The 12,589-nt window shown below is 53.6% G+C and overlaps 5 protein-coding genes across 5 annotated transcripts; 3 read left to right on the top strand and 2 right to left on the bottom strand.

Moving 5' to 3' along the window:
• Nucleotides 1-834: 834 nt before the first annotated feature.
• GLRG_03837 (SH3 domain-containing protein) lies at nucleotides 835-4,441 on the top strand (the record flags this gene model as incomplete). The annotated part of the gene is made up of 4 exons (XM_008094522.1): nucleotides 835-1,032; nucleotides 1,104-2,454; nucleotides 2,516-4,348; nucleotides 4,416-4,441. The coding sequence occupies 4 exons, from the start codon at nucleotides 835-837 to the stop codon at nucleotides 4,439-4,441; spliced, it is 3,408 nt and encodes a 1,135-aa protein (XP_008092713.1).
• An 849-nt stretch (nucleotides 4,442-5,290) lies between these two features.
• On the bottom strand, nucleotides 5,291-6,351 carry GLRG_03836 (TLC domain-containing protein; the record flags this gene model as incomplete). Its single annotated transcript, XM_008094521.1, has 2 exons — nucleotides 5,291-5,809; nucleotides 5,869-6,351. 2 exons carry the CDS (start codon nucleotides 6,349-6,351, stop codon nucleotides 5,291-5,293), a joined length of 1,002 nt encoding a protein of 333 aa, XP_008092712.1.
• A 1,041-nt stretch (nucleotides 6,352-7,392) lies between these two features.
• On the top strand, nucleotides 7,393-8,748 carry GLRG_03835 (Dor1-like family protein; the record flags this gene model as incomplete). The annotated part of the gene is made up of 1 exon (XM_008094520.1): nucleotides 7,393-8,748. One exon carries the CDS (start codon nucleotides 7,393-7,395, stop codon nucleotides 8,746-8,748), a length of 1,356 nt encoding a protein of 451 aa, XP_008092711.1.
• A 637-nt stretch (nucleotides 8,749-9,385) lies between these two features.
• On the top strand, nucleotides 9,386-10,535 carry GLRG_03834 (uncharacterized protein; the record flags this gene model as incomplete). Its single annotated transcript, XM_008094519.1, has 2 exons — nucleotides 9,386-9,425; nucleotides 9,598-10,535. 2 exons carry the CDS (start codon nucleotides 9,386-9,388, stop codon nucleotides 10,533-10,535), a joined length of 978 nt encoding a protein of 325 aa, XP_008092710.1.
• Nucleotides 10,536-10,750: 215 nt separating this feature from the next.
• GLRG_03833 (uncharacterized protein) lies at nucleotides 10,751-12,112 on the bottom strand (the record flags this gene model as incomplete). The annotated part of the gene is made up of 1 exon (XM_008094518.1): nucleotides 10,751-12,112. One exon carries the CDS (start codon nucleotides 12,110-12,112, stop codon nucleotides 10,751-10,753), a length of 1,362 nt encoding a protein of 453 aa, XP_008092709.1.
• Nucleotides 12,113-12,589: the final 477 nt, after the last annotated feature.

Below are 12,589 nucleotides of genomic sequence, written 5' to 3'. Positions count from 1 at the left end.
ACACACACATCCACTATCGCACCTGACACTATAGACACCTTGCCTTACTTTGCTTCGAGCGCGAACCTGCCTTCGTCCTTTCATCTCTCTTGCCTCAGCCTGCCAGGTATCCGCCCAACGTTTACGGATTCATCACCATTCAAGGCTTCCCCCGTAGCACAGCTATCTTCGACACCCCAACATTGCTCTGTTCAGCGTCGTCATCCTCCAAGCCCCGACAGGCGTTTGCAATAGCGACATCCGATCTCGTATATACAGATCTGCCGTGTATCTGCTGCTAAATCTTACGACCTGTAAGCTATTCCGCCGCTCCTCGCGCATTGCGATTCCTCCATCATCCCCACACCACCTTTTTCTGCGCTATTCTGCTCTACGTCTCGTCTTTCTACGCTTTGTACCCTGTGTCTTGCCGTTCGTTATCGTCAGGCCGGCGGACGTCCACGTCAACTGGCATCGCATCGCCTCCATCTGGCACCCCACTGCGTCGAGTGCTTTTATCACCCGTCTCCAGCTAACCTCGACGTGTCCCTTCATGACGTAACCCATTTGTCTTCCAGGACCAGAGCTAACCAAGATATTTTACTTCTAGGAGTATCTACAACACCAGCTTGTCCAATCAAACGAGTTCCCACAACCCGCCTGTTTCCGGGGCCGCCGGCAGCGAACAGTGAGCCCGTCGAAGAGGGATTGACTGTGCCGTGCTTGCTGGTGAAGCAGTTATCTACGAACCTGCAACTCTGCTCTGGTCTATGGTCCGCGGCCTTTGCCCGTATAGCAACGCCCACAATCCTTTGAACCACGCATCAAAAGCAGGTTGCTCACACTTTCTCCAACATGGGTTTCTTGGGAGTCTACAAGGCCGTATATGATTACGTGCCGCAGGCTGAGGGCGAACTCGCCATCAGTGAGGGAGATATTCTCTATGTACTGGAAAAGAATGCCGAAGACGACTGGTGGAAAGCCAAGAAGAAAGCCAGTGGCGACGACGAAGAAGAACCAGAGGGGCTCGTCCCCAATAACTACGTCCAAGAGGTAGGCGCGTTGGATTTTCTTCGTATCGTCCATGCCGCATCATGTTTCTGATCCTGTTTTATTATTATTAGGCGCAACCCATTGGAAAGGCTCGCGCACTGTTCGAATACACCCGACAGACCGATGAGGAGCTTTCCTTTCCCGAGGATGCCGTCCTCGACGTATACGATACATCGGACCCTGATTGGATTCTGGTTGGTCTAGATGGCGATTTTGGTTTTGTTCCAGCCAATTACATTGAGATGGCCGAAGCCGAAGAGTCTGAGGCTCTACCCTCACCTCCCCCGGCATTGCCATCTCGTGCTGTTTCTACCGCTACCGACGCAGACAGCTACTCTGAAAAGCCGGAGACTACCTACTCACCCGCCAGCTCCCAGGCCAACAATCCCGCAGCAGCTCTAGCAGGCGTCATGGGCGGCCGTTCTGCCCCACCTCCACGCGCTGCGACCCCTCCGATGTCACCGCAGTCTCCTGCCTCGGAGCCGTCGGATGATGAGCCGATCAAAAGCCCAGCTCTTCCTACGAGACCGGCTTCTCAAGCTGCGCCTGCACGTATCCAGTCCCAGAGGTCAATAGACACTCACCTATACGATAGCTCGGAAGTAGTCGAAGAACCACCCTATCGTGCCCCTGGCGGTTTCCACATGTACAACATTAACGAGATGGTGTCCGTAATGGGCAAGCGGAAGAAGATGCCCACTACCCTGGGTATTAACTTGGCAACGGGCAACATCCTGATCGCCCCTGAACGTGCCTCGGACGGTCCATCTCAGGAATGGACAGCAGATAAAATGACACACTACTCTCGAGAGGGAAAACATGTCTTCATGGAGCTTGTGAGGCCAAGCAAGAGTGTAGATTTCCACGCTGGCGCCAAAGATACGGCTGAAGAAATCGTAGGCGCACTCGGTGAGCTAGCGGGGGCTGTCAAGGCTGAGGGGTTGCGCGAGGTCATCTTGGCAGGTTCTGGAAAGGCCCAGAAGAAGGGCCAAGTACTCTACGATTTCATGGCTCAGGGAGATGACGAGGTGACCGTCGCTGTCGGTGACGATGTCATAATTATCGACGACTCCAAAAGCGAAGAATGGTGGCAAGTTCGACGCGTCAGGAACGGAAAGGAGGGTGTTGTTCCAAGCAGTTATATTGAGGTTACAGGCTCTATCGCCCCGCCCCCGAGCAATACCGGTTTAAATGCGGCGAGGTCGACTGTCGAACAAAACCGGCTGGAAGAAATCAGGTTGACAAAGGAGGCTGTCAAGGCCGCTCAGCGAGACAGCTCACAGCAGGTAGGGCCGGGAATGCCTCTACCAAAGCGAGGCAGTAGTCTTATGGCAAGAGAAACTGGTAATAACTCTGGGCAGCGGAACAAACAAGAAAACGGACGTGGCGAGGGCGGCAGCCAAGGCCGGTCTGGTAAATCCAGTAAGATCAATGTTGGGGCTCATATTTGGTTTGCTCATTTTGCTGACCTTTTGCGTCACAGAGCCGGATCCCGCCAAAGTACGCACGTGGACGGACCGTTCGAAGTCATTCAGCGTCGATGCACAATTTCTAGGACTCAAGGACGGCAAAATCAACTTGCACAAGATGAACGGTGTCAAGATCGCAGTCCCCGTTGCCAAGATGTCGGTTGAGGATCTTGAATATGTCGAACGTGTCACAGGCATTTCTTTGGATGAGGACAAGCCGCTGTCCAACGTCAAGAAGACCAGGGCCTCTCAAGCCGGTGCAGCCAGGGAATCGCCCCCTGTCGGACTTGGCGCTTCCGTCGGACAACCCCAGAAGCCTGATTACGATTGGTTTCAGTTCTTCCTTTCTTGCGATGTTGCCGTGGGATTGTGCGAACGGTACGCCCAAGCTTTTGCCAAGGATTCAATGGATGAAAGCGTTCTCCCGGATGTCGACGCCTCGGTGCTTCGCAACTTGGGTCTGCGCGAGGGAGACGTCCTCAAGGTGATGCGAACTTTGGATCAAAAATTCGGCCGGACAAAAAATGGCACTGATAAAATTAATGGTGAAGGCGATGGCGCGCCGGGTGGTCTCTTCTCTGGTCCAGGCGGTGCCCTGCGGAATAATACGAGAAAGGGCAGGCCGGCGCCCGCGATTCAAACGAGTGACGTCGTTGATCCCAAGGCATTTACCGCGAAGGGCGTTGACTCCGCCGAGGACGTTGACACAAGGTCACCCGCGTCGGCCTCCGCAACTCCTGCGATGGCCAAAACAACCAGTGGCTTTGATGACGATGCATGGGATGTAAAGCCGTCGAAGCAGCCCCAAGAGCCACCACGTCCTGCAGTTACAACCACACCCGCCCCTGTGCAACAACCGGCGCAGCCTGCAGGACAGCCAGCGCCGGCTGCACAAGTGCCAGCTCTCACCGGTTCTATGCAGGATTTGTCGCTTTTGACAAAACCTTTAGAACCGCAGCGGACAGCTCAGCCGTCCGGACCGAGCCCGGCTGTCAGCCAACCGCCGGCCCCGGCGCAAGCTCCCCAGCCCACGGGAGCTACACCATCATTCTTTGATACGATCCGGCCGAACCCTACCGGTATGCAGACACCACAGCAAGCGATGCAAAGGCAAAGACCTGCTCCACCGCAGACCACCACAAGTTCCGGCTCTCTGATGCCTCCTCCACCCGCGAGGCCTCTGTCAGCGCCCCAGTCGGCCCAGTCGAGTGCATTTGCGCCCCCGCCCTTAATGCCTCAGATGACTGGCATGCCCCCTCAAGCATTTCAGACGCAAGTCGCACCACCAGGCCAGAGCCTGAACGATATCAATCAGGCGCGTTTGCAGCAACAGTATGCCATGCAGCAGCAGCAGATACCTCAGCAGCAGATAAACCCTTACCCGGTCCCCCAGCAACAACCGGTTCCTGGGGTCATGGGCTTCAGCTCCGGCATGCAGCAAACGAGTGGTCAGTTTATGCAGCAAATGCAGCCAATGATGACCGGTGTGCCTGTACAAAGTCCTTTCGCAGATCCCCAGCGACAAAACCAGTTCCCTTCAATGCAGGCACAGCCTACGGGCTTTCAATTTGGTGCAGTGCATGGCTTCAATCCTCAGCGAACTGGTAGCGTCAACTCCTTCTTGCCTCCCGCCTTGGAGCCGCAAAGAACGGGCATGCCGGGGTTCCAGCCTCAGCAAACCGGCATGAGCGGCTTCAATAACATAAGTGGCTCTATGCAGCCTGCGGTGCAGCCTTTGCGGCCGCAGAAGACAGGCCCTCCCCCTCCGGTCCGATTCGGCGTCACGGGAGATGCAAAGAAGTTGATGCCGCAGGCGACGGGCCGGCGGGCCAATCTCTCTCAAGCAAGTAAGTCAACAACGTCGCACACACCATAATCAAGATTGCTAGAGGCTCGGCTGACACTGATATAAAGCCCCTAATAATCCATTCGGTTTCTGATTGTGCATGCTTTCCACGGGCAAGAAGGCTTGTATGCTCCGAATCGGAGCGAGCGAACTTCTTACTGCGTTTTTTTCTACTTTCCTGGATATTCCAGCATAGCATATGCGCACTGCGGACATGCTCACCGCCGTCATACCAGACTTCACGCATTAGATGTACTTAATATCATTCCTTTTCATGTTGCAGCAGATGCATTCTATGTAAGACCACGGAAGACGAGCTTTGTTTGAACCGCGACGCCAAGATAGAACCGGTCTGCTGTGCCTCCCGTATCGCAGAGTGCTGCTTCAGCTGAGAATAGGCAAAGGTGCGTAAGGGTACACAAGGCATACTAAAATGTCTGCTCGTTGCCTCGCCGGCGCAGACATATTACAGCCCAACCAGAGAAACTGGTCTTTTACTAGCGTTTTATCCAAATGGGCCCATTGGCCCTGTGGTTAAGGACAAGCAGTAGATGCCTAATCCATTGATGCATAGGGAATCCAAACAGTAAGGCGCGACCATCTTCAATGCAGGCGTGTGGGCTCCCAGTGTATTTATTGATGGATATCTCTTTTGGGACTACCACATGCAGAAGAACGATACGGCACAATGCAGCCAATAAAGATGAGCCAGCGTGGCGTCGCAACCCTAAAAATGTGCAAATCTACCGAGTATATAGAACTTCGAGCCGTAAGGTAAGCAAATGCGGTGTTGTACAGATATTCTGTTGATAAAACCCTTCTTCCCCAATTACTCGTTATTACCATTCGCCTTTCCCGAGTGACCGTGGTCCAAAAAAACGAGCCCACACGTTCGACTTAAAATCAACTAAGGCGCATGGGGCCGAACTCCCAGTTCGCTCTACTAAGCCTTGCGTCGATGGATGGTGGGTTGCCCAGATCGCGCGGTAACCTTAATGGGCGAGGATTCGGTTTGAGAGGTCTTGTCTGTCAACTTGGCCGGCTGGAACCTCTTGCGAACCGCACGAATCATCATGATGAACCAATAAAAATTGAGACTGTTGAGAGTCAGGTTACTGATGAGATACGTCACTGCCAACCACGTCGGAACCGTTGACGCCTCTGTCGCAAATCTCATGACGCCTGTCGAGGCAAGAACGGCGTCTCTTTCGGGAGATATATCCTTGGGCAAAACAGGGTGGACATTAATGGCAGCGTAAATGTCAGAAAACACCTTGACCGACTGGTATGTTCCATAGACTAGACGGCAGGAAAAAAAAGTGAACAGGAGTATCAAGCCGTTGTAAAGTTGCGCGCGGGACCCGGTCATTCCTAGCTTATCGAAGAACCAGTGGATATTGAGGAAGGGTGTTGATAACTCCCAGAGAATGAAGACACAGCCGTAGTAATTGAGAAAGGGTCGCTGGAAAACCGCGGTCAGGGGGGGTGTGAAAATGAGGGGTTCGCACGAGGTAAACTTACGAATCCAAGCGAATAGACGAAGAGGGCGCTGATGGCGTGGGCCAATGTGCCAAACCCGAAGACGTCCATGTTGCAGCTAGTTACAACAAGATCCCAGAGGAAATAGCCAGCGGCAAGGCCTTGAATCATGCCAGCGGCACCAGTGTAACCCCATATACGACCTTGCCAGTCCATCTGGCTGCGCTCTTCGTCGACGAACATGACCCAGATGGCCAGCGCGTTGATGAGCGTGCTCTGAACGAGAGAAACGACATGTGCGTCCCAATTGATCCGTCTTTTCCTGGGTAGGTCGAGATATTTGCGGCCAACAATCAACCGGGATAGCAGTGGCGACACCGGGTAGTAGATAACAGAGTACAGCAAGGCGGCAGCGAAGACCTCATGCACATGTATCGGCAGGGTTGGGAGAGAAAAGTAGTCGGCCAAGGGCTGTGTTGCCTTGACGAGCCATGGCAGCGGCTCGATAAAGAAAGGGTCTTTCATTCTACGCTATCGCTCTCGTGTTGTTTTCGTTCAGATCGTTGTCGGAGAGGCGGCACAAAGACGGGTGGAAGAGGTCGACGGCAGGCGGGCAGGTTACTCGTAAGACTGAGCGCAGGAACTCGATCCCTTTTCAATAGATGTTTATCGGGAGGTAGAGCAGCTTGTCACCGGGTTAGACCACTGAACGAGGCTGGACTCAGAAGGCGTGCAAAGTGACTGAAGGTCTTGGGAGGCGCGTGAGGTAGGGAAGAAGTTGGAAAATGGTAGGGAGGTAAGATCACCTCGACGCGGGGAGCTGGGAGGATTGTTGGGGGAAGCTAAGCTTGATGGAGGAGGACCCTTAGAGACGTTTGTGGTGGGGCCCCGGATACGTACCTCAGTTATCCATTCTGGCACTCCATGACCAGGCGTCGTGTCAAGCTGTTCTCGGGTACATTAGCTTGTGTCACTGGCTACATCAGCTGGGTCGGGACGGCAACCTGAGGGGCTTTAGCGAGTGTTCCGGTCTTCTACGCAGCAGCAGCTATGACACCGACGTAGGACGCGGGAACAAGACCAGTAACCCGTGATGGCGTCAGATGGGCTTAACATGGGAACAGGAAGGGATGTGGGGGAGGGATCTGCACATGGTCGTGAGGCGAGTACGAATATCCAGTCAACATGTGGCCTTGACTATATTCTGGACAAATGATCTACTTTGTGAGAGAGAAAATACCCGCATAGTCTTAGAAACTGGCAAGCAATTTCTCGATGGAACTCAATGATGGCATGCAGACGGCGAAGCATTGAATGTACATGTCTTCGCACCTGCATGTGACATCAGCGAGCTTACCTCAGCCAGCTTTACATGTAACCCCGATTTCTCGATGTCCCTCTTAAACACATACTCTTCTGGCTGAGCTGGCGATTGTGTTCATGCCCACCGCCTACCTACCTCAGAATCGAACCACCTTCGTCAGCGACCTCGAATACTCAACGAGGTCGCCCACAGCCCAATCACAGCCTTCAAATGTGAATATCCAAGCATCAACAAGTGCAACCATGGCTGATCTTCTTCTTGATCTGCTCGACACACGGCAGCCTCCCATAGCCGAGACCAAACCGACATTGCGGTCAACCAAGCTAGCTTATCTGTCTCATCTCGCGGACCAAAGTCCAGCAGCCCTGACATCGACAGAGCCTCAATCCCTAGCTCAGTCTTCACAATCACTCCTTCTCTCACTTCAAGATGTCGCGAAACGCTCTCACAGGTCCATCATCGACTCGGCCTCGCATCATGCTAGTCTAACCCACGCTTTACCTACTTTAGTCGTGGATACTACAGACCTACGCAATGCAATCCCCAAGCTTGACTTAGAGGCATTGCGTTTTTCTACCACCTACAGCAAAACTAGCGATAATGAGGACTTAGCAGAAAGAAAGCGTGCTCTGCTGCTACTCCGCAACGTTGAGCGCCTTGTTGACGTGCTTGAACTTCCAACCCTCCTTTCATCAGCCATCAACACTGTCCCTGCCAACTACGCCTCGGCCCTTGATCTCAATGCCCACATCCGGAGACTCCATGGCCTGTACCCGGATTCACCACTGGTTGATCTGGTTTCCCGCCAAGCCGATGAAGCCATCATCAAAATGACGGCTGACCTCATCTCTGCTCTCAAATCTCCAGGGCTCAAGTTGGCTGCATCGCTACGCACCGTCAGCTGGCTTAGGAGGGTACTACCTGATTTATCCTCGATGAGCTCCTCGAGTCGCGAGTCCCAGGAGCATACGCTCTCTCTACTATTCCTTTGCTGTCGAGTAGCGACCTTGGACGCGACTCTGGGGGCCCTGCAACCCCTCCGCGAATTGGCCGATGAGGAGCAGCACAGGCAACAAAGCCCTAACAATCAGTCCTGGTCCGGCGGTCAGCAGACAGAAAAGTACCTCAAACGTTACGTCGAAATCTTTCGGGAGCAGAGTTTCGGGGTCGTTTCCATGTTTAGGAGCATCTTCCCCGATACAAGTCATCAGGCCAGCCGACCTCATGCCGACGCCAAGGATCCTCTCCAGCCCTTACCGTCGACTTTGTCGACTTTCCCACTTCACCTTGTTGAGATGCTACTCGAGACCTTGGGGAGATATCTCCCTACCGTCAGGGATCAGGCAGCACGAGATAGCATTCTCACGCAAGTATTGTACTGCTCAGGAAGCTTGGGCAGGCTTGGAGGCGATTTTGGTACGCTGCTAGCTGGGTTTAGTAACGAGGGCGAGGGAGTGACGAAACAGTCCGAATGGGTTGATATAGTCAAGCGTCACCGATTGCTGTCGGGGCGCCTCGAGTCAGTCATTGGTGACTACAAGATAGCTGGAGCCGGCGTCAAAGACGGCCGCGGGGGAACCAACAATGCCAGCTCTTGATACCGTTCTTATTATGCGGGTTCAACAAGGCATATGGTTTGTTTATTCACGGTGGGAAATATGCCCCCCAAAAGACAAAAACGAAAAATACGGGAATTACTAGTCGCGGCTAAGGATAATCCTCGCTATTTTATTTTATTTTGGAGGGAAGAGTAGAAGAGGGCAGATGCTGCTTTCAAGTGACCGGGCTGATGGCATCACTGCGGTGATTGTAAGTCAGACAAGACCTGGACTGAACGGCTCGGATAGAAGCATAATATAACTATATCTAGTACAACTTACGGATACCAAGTATGGTTCACCTCAAGCTCTGTTACGTACAAGTCCCCAACTCCCTGCCAATCGTCACCTGCTTTGGCCGGTGAGTAAACACCTTCCTCAGGTACCACTAATACCCCTGTGGTTGCTCTGTTAAAAGTCATCATGATTTCGCGATTCCTCTTGTACGTATCATCGCAACAAAACTGAGAACATCCCGTACGCACTCAAAAACCTTAACACAGAGACATAATGGCTCCGATTTCCGAAAATCATACCCACACTTAAACCCACTCACAGACAACTCCCTCTTTTTCTTCCATTGGTCCAGCCAAGTACATCTACTCCAATGGTACGGCAGACATCACCTACGGGCCCAATGTCTCAACCGACGACAACCTCTGGCCGGACAAAGTCATGTAAGTGATACAATCGTATGCTGGTAGGGCCAGTCCGAGAGTCCGCATGGTCTTGGCATCCTGGTACCTCATATCTGCATTCTTGTCCTGTTATTATTATGACCGTCATGGCTGCTCGAGCCATCACCCCCCTACCGTTATTCAAGCTGATCTGTTCGTCTCATATCTCCAGCTCGGCACTTCATTGCTGGACTTGGCTCTGGTGTCGCGTCGGCGGTGCTGCTGCAACCGCTGGACCTGCTAAAAACACGTGTGCAGCAATCGGGTCACCGATCCCTCGCCTCATATCTCAAAGATGTCGCCGCTGCCCCGAACAAAATCCAGACACTTTGGCGCGGGACAGTTCCGTCTGCTCTCAGGACCGGCTTCGGCTCAGCTCTCTACTTCACATCCCTCAATTCCATCCGTCAACATGTTGCTCAATCGCGCCTCTTGGGTCAGGCCACAGCTAGCCATGCCGCCCACTCGTCCTCATTGCCGACACTCACCCCGATGTCTAACCTGGTAGCCGGCGCCCTTGCCCGAACGCTTGCAGGCTTCGTCTTGATGCCACTGACCATTATTAAAGTTCGATACGAATCGAACCTCTATTCCTACCAATCTCTTCTCAGCGCATCATCCGACATATACAGGACGAACGGCCTGCGAGGCTTCTTTGCGGGCTTCGGCGCTACGGCTGTTCGCGATGCGCCGTATGCAGGCATGTATGTATTGTTTTATGAACTGCTGAAGAAGCGGCTCAGCGGCCTGTCCTTTGACAGAGGAGGACAGAACTCTTCACACCCCACCACGATCAAAACATCACATGCGACCTTGGTAAACTTTAGCTCCGCCATCATGGCCGGGGCCGCTTGCTCTGTCGTGTCGAATCCGTTCGACGCCATTAAGACGAGGATTCAGTTGCAGCCAGCCATATACCGGAACATGTATCAGGCTTGCCGTAAGATGGTCACAGAGGAGGGCGTGCGGTCACTCCTGGATGGGGTAGCTCTGCGAATGAGCAAGAAAGCAATGAGTTCAGCCTTGGCCTGGACTGTGTATGAAGAATTGATTCGACGAGCTGAGAGCACTTGGTCCTCTGGAATGACAACGAACGGAACAGCGCCATAGCACCGAGCCTACGCAGCCAGACAAACAGTCCCACCTCACCCAATTACAAAATAAGCATCGTGTGGCAAATACCCAACACGCCATTCTCGGTACAGTCCAATTCTACCGAGCACACTGGAACGAATGTCCAGTATTTGAACATCTCGCTCCACCATGCGAGCAAAGCGAGGTGATCACATTTGACGTGGCCGTAGTATCTGATCCATTCTCGTAAATCATGCCGGTTTGGCACCCGCAAGGTACATGAGGAGTGCCGGCGACTTGCTTCGCTTACGGTCACTCTTCTTTCTGACCCATTCAAACTCGGGCTCGTGCCTGTGTGACTTCTTGTCCTCGATCTCGAGCACTAGCTTAGATGAGCGCTTCTCGCGGAGTGATCTTGTATGCCTCCATAGCGTGTCTTGCTCCCATTCTGGAACCCAGCGTTTGATGAGTACGTAGTCGGGATCCTGGGCCACATGAGTTAGCAAGTACTGACCGAAAGCAACGGTGGAGTAATCTTTGCGTACGACATCCAACTCCCACTCAACATGGTATGTTCTCAGCGTCTCGATTGACAGATGTTTCCTAGCCATGCGCGTGTAGGTCGGGCGGCTGCCCGCAACCAATGCAGTGTTGGTGGAGTTCGGGCTCGGCCTGTGTGTGTGAGCCTCGGGGATCTTCTCCTTCTTGAGAATGGCAGCAATAGCTTTTTCATCAAGACCTGACTTGACGAGATCTTCCCGAAGTCGTCTTTGGTACTCCTTTTCGCGCTCCTCTTTTTCCCTCTTCTCCTTGGCCAAACGGTCCAGCTCCTTTTGGCGTTCTTCCTGTAGCCTTCTCTGGAATTCCTTTTCGCGCTCCTCTTTCTCTTTCTTCTCCTGAGCAAGGCGCTCCTGTTCCTTCCTCTTGTAACGCTCCACGGCATCAGCGGCCTCCTTCTCTCGTTTCTTGGCCAGGTCTGCTAGCCGCATGTCCTCCTGGTACTTTTCCAGTTCAATCTGCGTCTTGAAGCGTTTTTCCTCGGCGGTGCGAGCCTCGCGACTTCGGATATCTTCCAGGTCACGCTTTGCACGCTGGAGCTCGGCCTCTTCGCGATACTCCTTTTGGATTCGGCGTTCCTCCTTCTCGCGTGCCTGGGTGATCCTCAGCTCGGCAAGCTCCTGCCGAGCCCTTTCCGCCTCATATTCCTCTCGAGTCATGTAGGAAGACGATGGCGACCGGGAGTAGGGAGAATGGCTGCGCGAATGAGAACGGTGACGAGGGTGGTAGACCTGCATGTGGCGGTCATCCTCTTCGTCTGAGTGTTCGTTATAGATGCGGTTGTTGATGATGACAGGAGGCGGGGCCGGCGCTGGTGCCGAAGGCGCGCTGCTTGGGGGAGAAGAACGACGCTCACTGGAACGTTCTCTTGACCGAGTGCGAGTAGTAATGACTGTACGCTCTGGGGTCAGGAAGGCAGCTTGCTGAGGGGCTGAGGCGTAGTAGCTTCTGGGCCTCGGCCTCGCTTCGACATAGTGAACAGGCCCAGGAGACGGAGCTCGACGCCTTGAGAATCGGATGTCGAGCTCGTCCGAGTCCGAGTAGTAGCTACTCATTGTGAAAGAAGGGAAGTAGCACGAAGGTTGCGTAAGGTGTAGGCTGTGACTGTCACAAGCTCGAGTCACTAGTCGTCAAAACTGATGCCTGGCAGATCAACCCGTTCACAGAATAGACGGGGACAAGGCGCACGCGAAACAAACAAAATGCTGCGATAGTAACGCAGGAGAAGAGGGAGAATGGAAGGAGGCGTTGAGGCGTGGGAGGGTGAGATCCGGTGACCCTTTATGCTTTCCCTAGCTTAGGGCTCAAGACGGCCGGGGATGGGGGCGATAAGATGCTTCCTCCGTGGTCGGAACACATGGTCTAGAGAGGAACGGCTTGCATGGGACAGCCGACATGCATACGTTTGCATGGGAAGGCAAGAGGGAGAAGGCAGCAGAAGCAGAGGAAGGGGAGACCGGGGGGGTGGAAGGACAGGAATTCCAGGAGGCAGGGGAGGGAACCAAGGAGGGGGGCCTTGCTTTAGTTCGGGA

The sequence above is a fragment of the Colletotrichum graminicola genome (genome assembly GCF_000149035.1).
Source record: "Colletotrichum graminicola M1.001 genomic scaffold supercont1.12, whole genome shotgun sequence".
Lineage (NCBI taxonomy): Eukaryota > Fungi > Ascomycota > Sordariomycetes > Glomerellales > Glomerellaceae > Colletotrichum > Colletotrichum graminicola.
The sequence above is the reverse complement of the archived record's forward strand: the minus strand, read 5'-3'. Positions and strand labels throughout refer to the sequence as shown.